This window comes from Phyllobates terribilis, unplaced genomic scaffold, assembly GCF_046119375.1.
Source record: "Phyllobates terribilis strain yellow unplaced genomic scaffold, ASM4611937v1 Scaffold_7__3_contigs__length_470593459, whole genome shotgun sequence".
Classification (NCBI taxonomy): Eukaryota; Metazoa; Chordata; class Amphibia; order Anura; family Dendrobatidae; genus Phyllobates; species Phyllobates terribilis.
Genome location: NW_027362767.1, coordinates 61,477,536 through 61,496,002, shown reverse-complemented (window position 1 = coordinate 61,496,002; position 18,467 = coordinate 61,477,536). Strand labels below are relative to the sequence as shown.

Genomic DNA, 18,467 nt, shown 5'->3' with positions numbered 1-18,467 from the left:
TTGTGATTGCAATCATTTTCAGGAAGAAACTGAGTATTATCTGACAGAATTGCAGGGGTGTAAATACTTTTGGCCACCACTGTAGTCATGTGACAGGTCACGCGACCGCCAACGTCAGCGGTCGCGTGACCTGTCACATAACTAAATGACATCATGGAAGGTCCTTTTACCACCGCGAGCAGCTGAAGAGCCAGCAGCGCCGCCGGGAGCAGATCGGGGGCCATCAGAAGGTGAGTATATATTTATTTTTTATTTTAATTCTTTTTTAACTACAGGTACTATGGTATCCGGGTCTGGAGGAGAGTCTCCTCTTCTCCAGACCCGGGTATCATCCGCACATTGAATCGCTTAATATCCGCATGTGTACGTGTAGTCATGCGGATGTCATGCGGTCCAATGCAAGTCAATGGCGGCTAAAACGCCGCGATTCCGCAAAATTAATGGACGTGCTGCGGATTTTTCCGCAATGATAATCCGCAAAAAAAAGAATAGGTGCATAAAAAGAGATCAATTCTAAATTGTATCGTATTGTTGCTAATGTTACAGTGTTGATTTCAAGCTGCAAATTCTAAACTGCAGACGCCGATTCCTGCAGCCCCGGTGGCCTTTATGGCTGTTACCTGGTAACGAGGACAACAAGCTCTACGGACAGAGCATAGCGTGCCCTTAATATTTCCAGCAGCCCGTGCTTACAGGTAAGATATCGGCTCTTAGACATGTATTTATAACCTTTTTCAGATCTGCTCTATGACCTTTGCATTTCTTCTTTGCTCCTAAGTCTCAATAAGAAACAAGTGAAAAAAAAAGTAAAGGACAATTCCACCTTAAAAAATGTTTACAGGTGGAAATGGTCTTTAAAAAAACATTTAAAAATATCTATATATTAGTTATCAGAGGAAATATATTGTTTTCTGTTGTTTTTCATGCTGTATTTTAGATGTCAGCTATGGATATAGAAAGGAGCAGATTGCACAACACAAATCACAAGACAGAGCAATGGTGAGACACCTCTCTATTCAGCAATGCCAAACGCTAAAATAAATTCTGTGTTGATGTCCTCTAGTCCCACTAATAAATAATAAAGCTATCGATTATAAATAGAGAATGATGATATAGAAATATCTCTATTTTTTTGCTTTTCTTTGTTTCCCATCTGTGTGTTGCACATGTGTAAAGTTTTGCAGGCAGGACTGTACGTTTCAGTTGTTCTCCACAAAAGACCTTGGTCAGGTTTGCAGAAGACAATTGCACCAAAAAGTCTGATATTCGGTTGGATGTGTACGGTAAACCTGAGATTTATCGCTGGAGAACGGCTTACGATGAGGCATATAATATGGATAACCAGGTGAGTTATAGTTTTTGGTATGGATCTTTTAGTAATTTGGTGCAGTGCAGAGTTATAATCCTTTTTTCACTTTTATAGGGCTGTTGGAAGTGACAAGAGTCTGGTAAGTTTTACAGACCTCTGTCATCTTGTGTGTACTTGATAGGAATCTAGGAAATCTGGATGATCTCCCCAATGGGAACTAGTGGATCTAAAATCTCTGTGTTATGTAATGTTTTCACACAACTGCACCTTGAGATAAATACACTTTATGGCCAGTTGAATTCAGGTTTTTCATTCAATGTCGTGTATAACATCCGGCACCTCGCCCCCTCCCCCGTGTATAACATCCGGCACCTCGCCCCTCCCCCGTGTATAACATCCGGCACCTCACCCCCAGTGTATAACATCCGTCACCTCGCCCCCAGTGTATAGCATCCGTCACCTCGCCCCCAGTGTATAACATCCGGCACCTCACCCCCAGTGTATAACATCTGGCCCCTTGCCTCCAGTGTATAACATCCGGCACCTCGCCCCCAGTGTATAACATCTGGCCCCTTGCCTCCAGTGTATAACATCCGGCACCTCGCCCCCAGTGTATAACATCTAGCCCCTCGCCTCCAGTGTATAACATCTGGCCCCTCGCTTCCAGTGTACAACATCCAGCCCCTCGCCCCAGTGTACAACATCCGGCACCTCGCCCCCAGTGTATAACATCCAGTACCTCGTCCCCAGTGTATAACATCTGGCTCCTCACCCCAGTGTATAACATCCGACACCTCGCCCACCGTGTATAACATCCGGCACTTCACCCCCAGTGTATAACATCCGGCACTTCGCCCCCAGTGTATAACATCCGGCACTTCGCCCCCAGTGTACAACATCCGGCCCCTCGCCCCCAGTGTATAACATCCAGTACCTCGTCCCCAGTGTATAACATCTGGCTCCTCACCCCAGTGTATAACATCCGACACCTCGCCCACCGTGTATAACATCCGGCACTTCACCCCCAGTGTATAACATCCGGCACTTCGCCCCCAGTGTATAACATCCGGCACTTCGCCCCCAGTGTATAACATCCGGCACTTCGCCCCCAGTGTATAACATCCGGCACCTCGCCCCCAGTGTATAACATCCGGCACCTCGTCCCCAGTGTATAACATCTGGCTCCTCACCCCAGTGTATAACATCCGATACCTCGCCCACCGTGTATAACATCCGGCACTTCACCCCCAGTGTATAACATCCGGCACTTCGCCCCCAGTGTATAACATCCGGCACTTCGCCCCCAGTGTATAACATCCGGCACCTCGCCCCCAGTGTATAACATCCGGCACCTCGCCCCCAGTGTATAACATCCGGCACCTCGCCCCAGTGTATAACATCCGACACCTCGCCCACCGTGTATAACATCCGGCACTTCACCCCCAGTGTATAACATCCGGCACTTCGCCCCCAGTGTATAACATCCGGCACTTCGCCCCCAGTGTACAACATCCGGCCCCTCGCCCCCAGTGTATAACATCCAGTACCTCGTCCCCAGTGTATAACATCTGGCTCCTCACCCCAGTGTATAACATCCGACACCTCGCCCACCGTGTATAACATCCGGCACTTCACCCCCAGTGTATAACATCTGGCACCTCACCCCCAGTGTATAACATCTGGCCCCTTGCCTCCAGTGTATAACATCCGGCACCTCGCCCCCAGTGTATAACATCTGGACCCTTGCCTCCAGTGTATAACATCCGGCACCTCGCCCCCAGTGTATAACATCTAGCCCCTCGCCTCCAGTGTATAACATCTGGCCCCTCGCTTCCAGTGTACAACATCCAGCCCCTCGCCCCAGTGTACAACATCCGGCCCCTCGCCCCCAGTGTATAACATCCAGTACCTCGTCCCCAGTGTATAACATCTGGCTCCTCACCCCAGTGTATAACATCCGACACCTCGCCCACCGTGTATAACATCCGGCACTTCACCCCCAGTGTATAACATCCGGCACTTCGCCCCCAGTGTATAACATCCGGCACTTCGCCCCCAGTGTACAACATCCGGCCCCTCGCCCCCAGTGTATAACATCCAGTACCTCGTCCCCAGTGTATAACATCTGGCTCCTCACCCCAGTGTATAACATCCGACACCTCGCCCACCGTGTATAACATCCGGCACTTCACCCCCAGTGTATAACATCCGGCACTTCGCCCCCAGTGTATAACATCCGGCACTTCGCCCCCAGTGTATAACATCCGGCACTTCGCCCCCAGTGTATAACATCCGGCACCTCGCCCCCAGTGTATAACATCCGGCACCTCGTCCCCAGTGTATAACATCTGGCTCCTCACCCCAGTGTATAACATCCGATACCTCGCCCACCGTGTATAACATCCGGCACTTCACCCCCAGTGTATAACATCCGGCACTTCGCCCCCAGTGTATAACATCCGGCACTTCGCCCCCAGTGTATAACATCCGGCACCTCGCCCCCAGTGTATAACATCCGGCACCTCGCCCCCAGTGTATAACATCCGGCACCTCGCCCCAGTGTATAACATCCGACACCTCGCCCACCGTGTATAACATCCGGCACTTCACCCCCAGTGTATAACATCCGGCACTTCGCCCCCAGTGTATAACATCCGGCACTTCGCCCCCAGTGTACAACATCCGGCCCCTCGCCCCCAGTGTATAACATCCAGTACCTCGTCCCCAGTGTATAACATCTGGCTCCTCACCCCAGTGTATAACATCCGACACCTCGCCCACCGTGTATAACATCCGGCACTTCACCCCCAGTGTATAACATCCGGCACTTCGCCCCCAGTGTATAACATCCGGCACTTCGCCCCCAGTGTATAACATCTGGCACTTCGCCCCCAGTGTATAACATCCGGCACCTCGCCCCCAGTGTATAACATCCGGCACCTCGTCCCCAGTGTATAACATCTGGCTCCTCACCCCAGTGTATAACATCCGACACCTCGCCCACCGTGTATAACATCCGGCACTTCACCCCCAGTGTATAACATCCGGCACTTCGCCCCCAGTGTATAACATCCGGCACTTCGCCCCCAGTGTATAACATCCGGCACCTCGCCCCCAGTGTATAACATCCGGCACCTCGCCCCCAGTGTATAACATCCGGCACCTCGCCCCCAGTGTATAACATCCGGCACTTCGCCCCCAGTGTATAACATCCGGCACTTCGCCCCCAGTGTACAACATCCGGCCCCTCGCCCCCAGTGTATAACATCCAGTACCTCGTCCCCAGTGTATAACATCTGGTTCCTCACCCCAGTGTATAACATCCGACACCTCGCCCACCGTGTATAACATCCGGCACTTCACCCCCAGTGTATAACATCCGGCACTTCGCCCCCAGTGTATAACATCCGGCACTTCGCCCCCAGTGTATAACATCCGGCACTTCGCCCCCAGTGTATAACATCCGGCACCTCGCCCCCAGTGTATAACATCTGGCACCTCGTCCCCAGTGTATAACATCTGGCTCCTCACCCCAGTGTATAACATCCGACACCTCGCCCACCGTGTATAACATCCGGCACTTCACCCCCAGTGTATAACATCCGGCACTTCGCCCCCAGTGTATAACATCCGGCACCTCGCCCCCAGTGTATAACATCCGACACCTCGCCCACCGTGTATAACATCCGGCACTTCACCCCCAGTGTATAACATCCGGCACTTCGCCCCCAGTGTATAACATCCGGCACTTCGCCCCCAGTGTACAACATCCGGCCCCTCGCCCCCAGTGTATAACATCCAGTACCTCGTCCCCAGTGTATAACATCTGGCTCCTCACCCCAGTGTATAACATCCGACACCTCGCCCACCGTGTATAACATCCGGCACTTCACCCCCAGTGTATAACATCCGGCACTTCGCCCCCAGTGTATAACATCCGGCACTTCGCCCCCAGTGTATAACATCCGGCACTTCGCCCCCAGTGTATAACATCCGGCCCATCGCCCCCCAGTGTATAACATCCAGCACTTCGCCCCCAGTGTATAACATCCGGCACCTCGCCCCCAGTGTATAACATCCGGCACCTCGCCCCCCGTGTATAACATCCGGCCCCTTGCCCCCAGTGTATAACATCCGGCGCCTCGCCCCCCGTGTATAACATCCGGCACCTCGCCCCCCGTGTATCACATCCGGTGCCTCGCCCCCTTGTATCACATCCGGTGCCTCGCCCCCTTGTATCACATCCAGCCCCTTCTCACCTGGTGTATAACATCCAGCCCCATTGGCCCTGGTGTGTAACCTCCTGCCCCTTTCCCCTGGTGTGTAACTTTCGGGCCCCTTTCCCCTGGTGTGTAACTTTCGGGCCCCTTTCCCTTGGTGTGTAACCTTCGGCCCCTTTCCCCTGGTGTGTAACCTTCGGGCCCCTTTCCCCTGGTGTGTAACCTCCGGCCCCTTTCCTCTGGTGTGTAACCTCCGGCCCCTTTCCCCTGGTGTGTAACCTCCGGCCCCTTTCCCCTGGTGTGTAACCTTCGGGCCCCTTTCCCCTGGTGTGTAACCTTCGGGCCCCTTTCCCCTGGTGTGTAACCTCCGACCCCTTTCCCCTGGTGTGTAACCTTCGGCCCCTTTCCCCTGGTGTGTAACCTTCGGGCCCCTTTCCCCTGGTGTGTAACCTTCGGCCCCTTTCCCCTGGTGTGTAACCTTCGGGCCCCTTTCCCCTGGCGTGTAACCTTCGGCCCCTTTCCCTTGGCGTGTAACCTTCGGCCCCTTTCCCCTGGCGTGTAACCTTCGGCCCCTTTCCTTTGGCGTGTAACCTTCTGCCCCTTTCCTTTGGCGTGTAACCTTCGGCCCCTTTCCCTTGGCGTGTAACCTTCGGCCCCTTTCCCCTGGCGTGTAACCTTCGGCCCCTTTCCCCTGGTGTGTAACCTTCGGCCCCTTTCCCCTGGTGTGTAACCTCTGGCCCCTCGACCCCGGTGCCGTCTGCTTTCACAAACATGTGACAGAATGGCCGGTGGTGCAGAACTCATTAATACCAGCGCAGTCCTGTAATTGGTAACAAGTCCATCCATGACATTTCTTCCTTGTGTATCTTCCCCATCACTTGTGAGTGATATTACTGAGAGGTTGAAGGAACCTCAACAACTCAGCCACAAAGTGGAGACCCCGTAATGTTACAGAGCGGGGGTGCCGAGTGCTGAGGAGCAGAGGGCAGAAAAGTTACCAACGCTCTGCTGACCCCATAACTACAGAGTCCAGACCTCCTCTGGTATTAACATTGGCACAAACACCACGCCCCCGCTGGGAGCTTCATGGTATGAGTTTGCATGGTCAACATTGACACATTACACTTTTCTGGATTTGGTGAATGTCAGGAGAACTTTACCCGCCTGACCGCATTGTGCCCTCTGTGCATTTTGGTGGCGGATAATGCTATGGGCTTGTTACCAGGGGTCGGCCTCGGCCTTTAAGTCCAGTGAAGGGAAATCTTAATATTTCACAAGACATTGTGAACAATTTTAGCTTCAAGCTTTGAGGGAACAGTTTGGGGAAGGTCATTTTCTGTTCCCCATGACTGTGCCCAATGCACAAGGTCCATACAGACATAGTTGGGGGAGTTTGGTGGGAAGAACATGACTGGCTGCACAGTGCACCGACCTCAACCCCATCCAACACCTTTGGGATGAACTAGAATGGAGATTGTGATCCCGGCCTCTCCTCCAACATCAGGGTCTGACCTCACAAATGTTCTTCTGAATGAAGGGGCAAAAGTTCCCACAGACACTTCCAGAATCTTGTAAAAAACCTTCACAGAAGAGCAGGAGCTGTTATATGTGCAAAGTGGCGACCAACTTTATATTAACTTTTTTCAATGCCTATGGATTTAGAATGGGAGGTCAGAAAAGCCCCCAGTGGTATAATGTGGAGGGGGCACAATACTTTTCTCCATAAAAAGTATCTGCATCTCCAGATAAGAATCTGACACTTTTGGTGCTCTGTAGTCTTAGAACACATATGCAGATTACTATTTGTGTGTTGTAAAAGGTCATAAGATCTAATAGATACCTGATGCCTCATTATCAGACTACAACCATTAGGGCATACGGCGGCCGTAGAGCAGGAGACACTTTGCAGAGTCCACTTACAGGGGAAATGAGTGGTAGTGTATAACTTTCCTGAGTTGATCAATGTTGGTTAGAGCCGCCATACCTGCGGAAGAAGTGGTTGTCCAGATGAGACAACTCCTAGAACTTCACACAGTTTTGTAATATAAGCCCGAGACAACTTTATTGCAAACCGGTTTTATTTGGATAAGTGTAGGTTGTCACAAACTGTAACAAAGTGGGAAACCATTGTCACACCAGGTCCACAATACGCTGTAGTACACACTATTCTCTCTCGACTCGGCTGTAATCGAGGATCGGGCATCCAACGTACTGAACTCTAGAACAGCTGAATCATTGACTCTCTTGATTTTCCAACGCCGACCCATTTGACTGTAAGTGAAAAAACAAGAGACAAGTGATTACAAATATGATTGGAAGAATTAAGTCCACAGAGAGCGGGTAACTATGTATTATATATGTGACACATCTTCATAATACAGAGTGAGCTGTCTTACCACCACTACTGTCATCCACATCGCTCTCCAGCTTCATCACTTCCAAATTGCTGGGTGTGCTCCTGATTGATTGACATTTCAGACCAGCAGTATTGTCACGCCATTGGCCCATACTATGAGCTCTCAATGCTGCTGTGTGAGGTATTTTTGCGCAGTGCCTACAAGCTCATTATGAAGGAGCTTGTAAGTACTGCACATGTTCGGCCACCGATGTCAATGAGAACGGTGGCCGGTCCTCTTGGCAATAAAATGAAAGGTTTGAGGAGGACAGGGTCACATTTTAAAAATAAGTAAAGTGCAAATTTACCATGTTGCACCCCTCATCCCTGTTTAATTATAATGTTCTCAATGTGATTATTATTAAAAAACATGCTTTAAAGACACATGAATGGGAAATCTCCAGTGGCGTGTATGCTAATATATCATATCACAGCAAAGTTTAGGACTGGATATGTGTAGGATTTACAGAATATGGGACCATTTAACCTTTAATTTAAAGGAACAAATGTAGGCAGTTTGTATGAGTCCAGAAAAATAACTATGCTATATACAGTTGTGCTCCAATGTTTAGATACCCTGGCAGAATTTTTCCTTTCTTGGCCTTGTTTCAGAGAATAGGAATGATAACAAAAAACTTTTTCTCCACTCATGGTTATTGGTTGGGTGAAGCCATTTATTGTCAAACTACTGTGTTTTCCCTTTTTAAATCTTAATGACAGCCAAAAACATCCAAATAACCCTGATCAAAAGTTCACATACCCCATTTCTTAATACCGTGTATTGCCCCCTCTAACATCAATGACAGCTTGAAGTCTTTTGTGGTAGTTGTGGATGAGGTTCTTTAATTTCTCAGATGGTAAAGCTGCCCATTCTTCTTGGCAAAAAGCCTCCAGTTCCTGTAAATTCCTGGGCTGTCTAGCATGAACTGCGCGTTAGAGATCTCCCCAGAGTGGCTCAATGATATTGAGGTCAGGAGACTGAGATGGCCACTCCTGAACCTTCACTTTGCTCTGCTGTAGCCAATGACAGGTCGGCTTGGCCTTGTGTTTTGGATCGTTGTCATGTTTGAACGTCCCATGCGCAGCTTCAGGGCTGATGAGTGCAAATTTGCCTCCAGTATTTGCTGATAACGTGCTGCATTCATCATTCCTTCAACTTTTACCAGGTTTCCTGTGCCTTTGTAGCTCACGCATCCTCAAAACATCAGCGATCCACCTCCATGCTTTACTGTAGGAATGATGTTCAATTCATCATAGGCATTGTTGACCTCTCTCCAAATGTAACGTTCATGGTTGTGGCCAAAACGTTCAATTTTGGTCTCATCACTCCAAATCACTCCAAATTACCTTGTTCCAGAAGTTTTGAGGCTTGTCTCTGCTGTTTGGTGTATTGTAGGCGAGACACTTTGTGGCATTTGCGCAGTAATGGCTTTCTTCTGGCGACTCGACCATGCAGCCCATTTTTATTCAAGTGCCTCCTTATTGTGCATCTTGAAACAGCCACACCGCTAGTTTTCAGAGAGTCCTGAATTCAGCTGATGTTATTTGTGGGTTTTTCTTGGCATCCCGAACAATTTTCCTGGCAGTTGTGGGCGAAATTTTTGTTGGTTTACCTGACTGTGGTTTGTTTTTTTACAGAGCCCCTGATTTTCCATTTGTTAATCACAGTTTGAACGCTGCTGACTGGCATTATCAATTCCTTGGATTTGTTTTGTAGCCCTTTCCTGTGTTATACAGTTCAACTACCTTTTCCCGTAGATCCGTTGACAATTCTTTTGCTTTCCCCACGACTCGCAATCCAGAAACGTCAGTGGCTGGATGAAAGATGCAAGAGTCTGTCTGGATCCCAGAAACTCACTCAGCTTTTATGCACACACACTGATTACAAGCAAACAGATGAGGATGTTACCTTTAGTAGCCATTCAAACCCATTTGTATCAAATTCTGTGCATGTTATCAGGCCAAAATCACCAGGGTATGTGAACTTTTGATTAGGGTCATTTGGATGTTTTTGGTTGTCATTAAGATTTAAAAAGAGAAAACACAGTAGTTTGTCAATAAATGGCTTCACCCAACCAATAACCATGAGTGGAGAAAAAGTTTTTTTGTTATTCATGTTCTCTGAAACAAGGCCAAGAAAGGAAAAATTCTGCCGGGGTATGTAAACTTTTCAGCACAACTGTATATTTAGTAGTTAAACCAGATAGTACTCACAATAAAGGACTAATGTGCACGGTAATGCACTAAAATTTCAGGTAAATCATATAAAAATATGTTTTACTACTTTTAACATTTTCAATAAAGATCAAATTCTTTTTATCTGGTTGTATTTGCACCCTCTTTTCATATACTGTAAATTAAAGGGTTGTTCTTAAAATCACAAGTTATTATTCCCTATTCAATAGGATTGGGGATAACTTTCTTAATTACTGAGAATCCAACTGCTGGGACTCGCAGTGTACCTGAGATCGGGGCTCTGGAGCCCTGTATTAGATGGAGCGAAGGTACACAGTGTTCGGCTTTCTCTAGTAATCCCATAGACAAAAAATGGAGCGAAGGCCAAACACCACACCTCCACTTCATGCAAGATTGGAATCTGCAGAGCCCCTTTCTCGGGATCACTGGGGGGTCCTACTTGTGATTTTATAAATAAACCTTTAGGCTATGTGCCCATGATGCAGAAATGCTGCATATTTTTTCCGCTTCTCCCTGGCAGGAAAAACGCATGCGGATTTTACATGCGTTTTTCCCGCCAGGTGGAAAGCGTTTGTCAAGCGTTTTTGCATGCATTTCTGCATGCGGGTTATCAAGCGCTTTTAGCATCACTTGGAAAAGTGCTTGACAACTTGGTCACACTATATAAATCCATGCAACCGGCATGGATTTATATAGTGTGACCAAGTTAGTTTAAAAAAAAGAATAAGAATGGTAAAAAATAAAAAATAAAGATTATACTCCCCTTCCGATGTCCTCCCGGTGTTTTCTCCGCCGCGTCCGGTCTCTTGCACTGCTCGCGGTGGTGTGAAGGACCTGCGGTGACGACATTGAGTCATGTGACAGGTCACATGACTCAATGATGTCATGTCAGGTCCTTCACAACACCGCGACCCATACAGCAGACCAGACAAAGGGGAGAAAACACCGGGAGGACATCGGAAGGGGAGTATAATCTTTATTTTTTATTTTAAATTATTTTTTTTACAGTTTCTATGGTACCCGACTCTGGAGGAGAGTCTCCTCTCCTCCAGACCTGGGTACCATCCGCACATTGAACCGTGTGATAACTGCTTGTGCAGATGTAGTGATGCGGAAGTCACGCGGTCCAATGCAAGTCAATGGCGGTGATTACGCTACGTGTCCGCAAAATTAATGGACATGCTGTGGATTTTTGAGCGCAGCATAAATGCTGCGGAAAAATCTGCAGCATGGGCATTGACACTGCGGCTTGTCATTGGGGACCATGGGGGACGGATTACCAAGCGTTTCCCAAGCGTTTACGCTGTGTAAATTCCGCAGCATAAACGCTTGGAAAATGCTTCGTGGGCACGCAGCCTTCAACATTTTTCAGTCTCTACCAATATTATGCATGAACAATGCTTCGGTCGACCGTTCCACCGACAGGCTCCTCGGCCGTCCGTTCCGCCGGCAGCCTCCTCGTCCGACCGTTTCGCCGGCAGCCTCCTCGGCCGACCGTTCCGCCGGCAGCCTCCTCGGCCGATCGTGCCGCCGGCAGCCTCCTCGGCCGTTTCTCCCGTTCACAGGAGCACTCGCTTTGTGGATTGCTCCTGTGTTCTCTATGAGAAAGCCTCTGCCAGACATGTCTTATCTCTAAAATAATATGATCAGCAGTCTGAAATTGTCCTGGGCTCTCATATACATTAGACCAGTGTTCCCCAACTCCAGTCCTCAAGGCCCACCAACAGGTCATGTTTTCAGGATTTCCTTAGTATTGCACAGGTGATAATTCCGTCACCTGCACAGGCAATAATTCCATCACCTGTGTAATACTAAGGAAATCCTGAAAACATGACCTGTTGGTGGGCATTGAGGACTGGAGTTGGGGAACACTGCATTAGACCCTCGATATCGACGGTTTTGGTCAACATTAATCTAATGTGTTGGGGAATGGGGTGGCTTAAATCATTTATATTATCTGCTTGAACTGAAAAATGTGACTTGGATCCATGTACTCAGTATATGACACCTACCAGGCACTCCAATGTGGTTCTCCACAAATCTGATATAGCTCTGCGCCTTGGCAGGAAGGTCTTCCCATTTCCTGGTGCCTGTGGTGTCACACTTCCATCCTGGCATGACTTCATATTCCACTTCTACCTTCTGTAATATTTCTTGATTTGCTATGACGGGACAGAATAGGGGCATATAATCATTGCATTCACAGTTCATTTATGTTTCTTAGTCCTGTGCTGCTGTCGTGGCATCATCCACATTGATAAAAAGGTCGGTTTCCCATCTTTCATACATGAATTCTAAGGAAAGGATCTGTGCACATTTAGATATCTCTCTCTATACTTAGGACTGTTGGAGTGTCAACTACAGGACCCTCATTTATCATTATGTGCCACATTTAGAAAACTTTTTTTTAGGTTAAAGCCCTGAAAACAGATAGGGGATTAGTCCCTAGGAAAGAGCTCAACATTGTGAAAAACTTTTATTGGGTGGTCCTCCTAGAGCAGAGAGGGTGGTGCATGGCACAGGGATTCCCTTCGATGTCCTTTAATTTTCAGGGTCGTGCACCGTCCTTTCAAGTTCTGACATAAGCATACTACAGTACGTAACAAGGGCATCTAATAGACTAGTAGGTAAGAAAAGCCACCCACCCAAATTACTGTTCACAGTGCTTCCAAAAAAAATAGTTCTTCATTGACCACTCTTGCTTGGAACATGGGACACATCCATGACACCTTAGAAACTGAAGTGCATTATATAGAGCCACATCAGGCATTGGATGAAAGCTTCTGACCTGTGGTTTGGGTCTCAGGACTTTGACCTCCACAGATCAAAAGGACTTTTAAAGGGGCTTAAAAATATCAAAAAATGTTTAGAAGCTTAGTTATACCTTAAAGGGCATCTGTCAGTAGGATCAACCCTCCTAGGCCGTCTATATGGGCACACAGGTCATAGAAAGTTGAATAAAATGATACCTTGATATCTGCAATCCGATACTTTATTCCAAATAAATCCACATTTTTATTAGTATGTAAATGAGCTGTTAAGATCTATGGGCTGGACATAGATCTCCCCGAAAATCTGCCTCCAGAGCTTATTAGAAATAAAAGAGGTCATTACCAGTGTGAGACATGTAATGACTGACAGTCTGCTCTCCTGATCTACATGATAACACTCGCTTTCATTTAAATCAAGCTCTGGAGGCAGATTCTTGGGGAGATCTATAACCTGCCCATAGATCTTAGCTTAGCGTCTCATTTACATATTAAGGAAAATGTGGATTTCTCTGTAATAAGACATCGGATCGCAGATATCAAGGTATCATTTTATTCAGCTTCCTATGACCTACATGCTCATATAGACGGCTTAGGAGGGTTCATCCTACTGATAGATTCCCTTTAAGGTCACATGCACACGTTCAGTTTTTAGTCAGTATTTCACATCAGTATCTGTAAGCCAAAACCAGAAGTGGAACAATCAGAGGAAAAGTATAATGGAAACACGTCACCACTTCTGAATTTATCACTATTCCTGGTTTTGGCTTACAAATACTGATGTAAAATACTGACCAAATACTGAACGTGTGAACGTGGCCTAATGTTGTATTACAACTGCAAAGTTCTACAAACTGAATTCAGGTGAAGTCGTCTCTTGGTCAGCGAATCTGTGAGCTCATATACACAAGAGACTAGAAATGGACAAACCTGGAAAGTATGGGATTCTCTTCCCATTCAGTCTGTACGCTACACCAATTTTAATCTCATCCAGAGAGTCTAAAATGTCCAATTTTGTAAGTGCCAGGCTGAGAAGAAAAAAACAACAAATGGTTTAGAACAAGCAGGAATCTCCACCTAAGCCATATTCTGACGTGGGGTGGTCTCTTTCAGTAGTTCAGGTCCTCAAGTCACAGAATCAAGTCAAAGAGGTCAGCACAAAAATAAATCCTTCTAGATGCAATTGTCCTGTAAAAGGTACTTCAATGTGTTTTATATTAAAGTAGACCTGTCGTTTCAGGTAACTGTGCAGAATAAATTGCCAAGCGTCTGTACATGAGGATTAAAGGGGTTGTCCAGGCTTGGGGTATAAGTCTACAGTCACTCTTTGTGACTGCAGACTTGTGAATCTTCACAGCTCGTACAGTGTGCGCTGTCAGGATTCTCCGGTGTTGGTGCCAGGAGCGGGTGGTCATGTTACTGCAAGTACAGTATATCATTTGTATACTTCCAGCCACTTTCAGACTAGACGTGTCCGGCCTCACTCAATACGCTTGTATTGAGCGAGGCTGCACATGTCTAGACAGCATGTGACTATATATATGCAAATTGCATAGTTGTGGTCACGCGCCCACCCGCTTCCGACATCGGAGAATCCTGACAATGACTAAGGACGTAACCGTCTGAAACGCGTATGCGATTACTCTAGGTCTGGAGTTTTTATGGATTTGCAATAAAGAAGAATTTTTTATGAGGACCCAGTGCTGGATGTACCTTCCTTTTCTCTTCATTGTTCCCAGCTATACTACAAGACCATCCGTGCAGAGGAGATCCTCGGTTCATGGGTGAGCTGAATACCACGTTACCGCAAGGTTGCCTATGACTTTCATGTAATCCTGACAGTGCACACAGTTCGCGATGTGAGGTTTCATAAGTCTGCAGTCACATAGAGTAACTGCAGACTGTACCCCAGGCATGGACAACTCATTTAACACTGTTACTGGCCATTATCTCACTTGCACCCTGTTTTTTTTTCACTAATTTTCCGCTGTAATTTTTAACTAGTGGGTGAAGACTAGATACTATGTTCTCACCCATACAAAGCACAAACAGACATGAGGGATTTCTGCTTTCCTGTTTATGTGCAGTAGCACATGCCCAGAACCAATAGAGGCATGGAGAATATCATACTGCAGTACTGAGCACTGTAGATGTGAATCCAGCACTGGTGTGATAAAATAATTACAAAAAAAAGAAGCAACACAGTGTCTAGCTGTGTCTCTTACTTTGCTCTTCCTCCTATTTCCTTCCCCCTTGTCTTTCCATAGACTTAAATTGGCAGCTGTAATGTGATCTCTCAGTGTGCTGGCAGTCTGCCTCTTTTGAAGGATTTTAGCTGTATTTTTGAGTTAATATTGAGTTCAAGAGGCGAGGGAGGGAGGGTAAGTGGCTATTAAGTGGAGAAAGAAACCTTTCTCTGATCAGATATTTTACAGAGTTTCTTACATTCGCTTGTACTATTGATTTATGTAATTTTGATTGAAATGACAGTGACAAAAGTGCAAATGTTTTTCTTTCTTGTAATAGGTAAATCACTATCAAAAGGGGCAACAGGATATCTATGAACAATAGAGAAATACTTGAGACTGTTGTGAGGACACCTTCTCTAATGTGGACAAGATACCACCCCCATAAAGTCAATAAAATGACGTCAGTAATGCTATTGGTCTCTGTGGCCCTGGCTTTGTACTGTGTCTCGGTCTGTGTGTTGGATTTGTATTGATTGACTTACGCAGTGAAGCCGTTGATCATGTGGGCATATCTTAAAATGATCAGGTCTAACCAACCACATCTCCTTTTCCGGCCTGTGGTTACTCCCCATTCGTGACCACGAGTCTGAAGAAGGTTACCGATTTCCTTGGAAAGAAGAAAGAGCAAGGTGTTCAGTGAGTAAATAGTCTACATGTAGCACCCCGAGGGCTCGGCTGCTACAGGGGTATTGCACCTCAAACCAGAGGTGTGGTATTCCACTCCCGGGTAAGGATGGAGTATGGACCAGGGCTCAGTAAGCTGCATGCAACACACACACCCCATTTCCGAGGGACAGGTCAACGGTGCTCCCACTGGACAGAAGTGCAGGCACGACAGCATCTGTCCCTGGCTGGAGTGGGGAGGGAGGGGTGGAACACCCAGTGCTGTAGGAGCAGATAGGGGTGGGTCTCTGGGCAAAGGTAGGAGCCCATTGGTTGCTAGTCACCTGGGCTCACACATAGAGGGAGGTATATAAGGTGGGCACCATCTTAGAACAGTGTTCAGTCTGAGAGAGGAAGTGACAGAGCAGGGCCTCTGTGGAGCTCTGCTCCGGAGGCGGGCCTAGCCTGTGAGGCCAGAGCCAGCAGAAAAGACAGGAACAGAAAGGAAAGGAAGAAAGAAACAGAACACCAAGAGAGGCCCAGAGACACGAAGGCAGAAGGAACCTTAAGGACCCAGGAGATTGCGGGTGACGGGTTGGCAGAACAGGGTACCGGATCCCAAATTGGTGGAGGCGACTAATCCTCAGCCAAAGACTGGCGGTCGTGACTATATCTCGGTGCGACCCCTCACTACACCTACCAGGAAGGCACACCACATAGGGTCAGGGACGCAGAGATCAGCGTGCCCAGAGAAGGCCCGAGGCAGCCGGACAAACGTAGAGTCACCGGTGGGGCACGGCCAGAGAAAGGAAGAGAAGGGAGCCCTGTGCCACACTCTGGAATTGCCTGGGAGTTGGTCGAGCCCCTTGCCTGGTGGACGCAGCACGGCTTGGGCAGTCACTGCCGGTACCGAGGTGACTAGGACCAGTAAAGAACTGTGAGTAAAGCATTGGAAACTGCAACCACATGTCTCTGTGTTTCATCGCCGCACCAGCACCATTAGTACTGGGACGCTCACACCATCACTCCCATCATCCACACTAGCTGCCCTGAGGCAATACTTCTCCCGTGGGGAGTTATCCCATACTCGGCTGCGCAAACTACATCAGCCTCAGCGGTCTGCAGCGCAGCGGCGGTCCCCACTGACCGCAATCCACGGGTGGCGTAGTCGGACACTTATTATAACACCAATAGACTGCCACTGGTTTGACCGCCCTGGGCACGGACCGGGTCACCGCCACGGAGGACTACAACCCCCAGCGATCCGGCTTCGGGTATCCCCCTGCACAGCACAGGCCCAGGGGGCGCGTCATACACCTCCATTCATAGAAGGAACATTGCGAAGAGACCAAACCCTTCTATCACATGTCCATGAAGATGGTCCATGGGCGATAGTCCTTACCAGTGCAAAATACAGAAACAGTGGCTTAAAATAGGATATATCATGATGCCATGAATATTTGACCTCTAAACTCACTATGAAGCTCTTCCAGACATAAAGCCCTTTTGGCTGCCCAAAGCCATGGTCAGCTCATCTTTGGCCCAATGCTTGCCCATTGCTCATAACTAGGACATCTTCTGTCTTGGCCAACAGAAGCATGGTGCTTAGAACAACGCCTCAACTAATTTATTTAAATGTAACCTGTCATGTTCCAAAGGCTATTAACCTGCAGATATACGGTTAATTTACAGGTTAATAGACTCCCAATACTACCCGGCTGCCTTACTGAAAGCCTGGCCAACAGGAGAAAGTAAACTTTATTCCTCCTGGCAGCCTCCAGCTTTCAGTCATAGAGGCGTGCCCAGAGTGACTTCAGTCATCACTCAGTAGACAGTGACTGTAAGCACGCCCCAGTCATTTATTTCAGAGGTCTCCCTCCACAGATGTGCTGCACCACAAGCTGTCAATCAAAGTGCCGGGGCGTGTGTACTGAGCGATGCCTGTAGCCACTCTGGGCACGCCTCTATAACTGAAAGCCGGCGGCTCCTGGGAGGAAATAAGTTCATTTTCTCCCGGTAGCTGCAGTTTTAATAAGGCAATCGGACAGCATTGTAGCTGATCCCTGGAAGTATGGGGTTGTCCGTTGACATGCAATAGGGGGTCTCAGAGAACTCACATTTATCTGTTCTGTTGGGAAGGCTCCTATGCCGACTCTTGTGGTATACGCTTTCACCACACCATAGACGTCCCCTATATTCTGAGGGGGGATTCCAAGTCCAGTGCAGACGCCTCCCACTGTACAATTTGATGATGTCACAAAAGGGTATGTACCTGCAGATAGGGGGGGGCGCATTAGGGTGAAGAGCAAAAATTTAAATCAAAAACATACAGTGCAACCTCTTTGAGACACTTCACCAAAATTGCATAAAAGGGAATCTGTCAGCAGGATCTCACCCCCCAACTATTTATGTGCACGTGTAGCTCTTTTAAAGGCAAGTCCAACTATACCTTTACATGGCCAGTCCATTACTCCTTTACTGAGAAATCAGTGTTTGATTGGTTATGTAAATTAGGTTGAAGTGCTATGGTAGATCTGAATCCTCTGTCACTCCAGCTCTTTTTCCGCCCGCGCCACCACCTCCTGTTTCACTAATGTCCCCTTTGCCTGAAGTCACACAGCATAGAGGCTGTCAGTCAAGCAGGAGGATGCAGCATGGGGCAGGGAATAGAGCTGGAGTGACAGATGTTTCCGATCTACCATAGCTCTTCAGCCTCATTTACTTATC

The 18,467-nt window shown here is 47.7% G+C and overlaps 1 protein-coding gene and 1 long non-coding RNA gene across 2 annotated transcripts in view; one reads left to right on the top strand and one right to left on the bottom strand.

Moving 5' to 3' along the window:
• The first annotated feature begins 593 nt into the window (after positions 1-593).
• LOC141152866 (uncharacterized) lies at positions 594-15,550 on the top strand. The gene is made up of 5 exons (XR_012247174.1): positions 594-695; positions 938-999; positions 1,177-1,345; positions 1,424-1,448; positions 15,415-15,550. It is a non-coding gene; the product is annotated as an uncharacterized lncRNA (long non-coding RNA).
• ADSS1 (adenylosuccinate synthase 1) overlaps positions 7,590-18,467 on the bottom strand; it is a 96,972-nt gene continuing 86,094 nt past the window's right edge. Inside the window, exons 9-13 of the mRNA XM_073637510.1 lie at positions 17,858-18,012; positions 15,620-15,744; positions 13,819-13,916; positions 12,133-12,282; positions 7,590-7,800 (exon numbers count right to left, since the gene is read on the bottom strand). Coding sequence (XP_073493611.1) covers positions 7,748-7,800; positions 12,133-12,282; positions 13,819-13,916; positions 15,620-15,744; positions 17,858-18,012 — 581 coding nt within the window. The 3' untranslated portion in view covers positions 7,590-7,747. The remainder of the gene's footprint in view (positions 7,801-12,132; positions 12,283-13,818; positions 13,917-15,619; positions 15,745-17,857; positions 18,013-18,467) is intronic.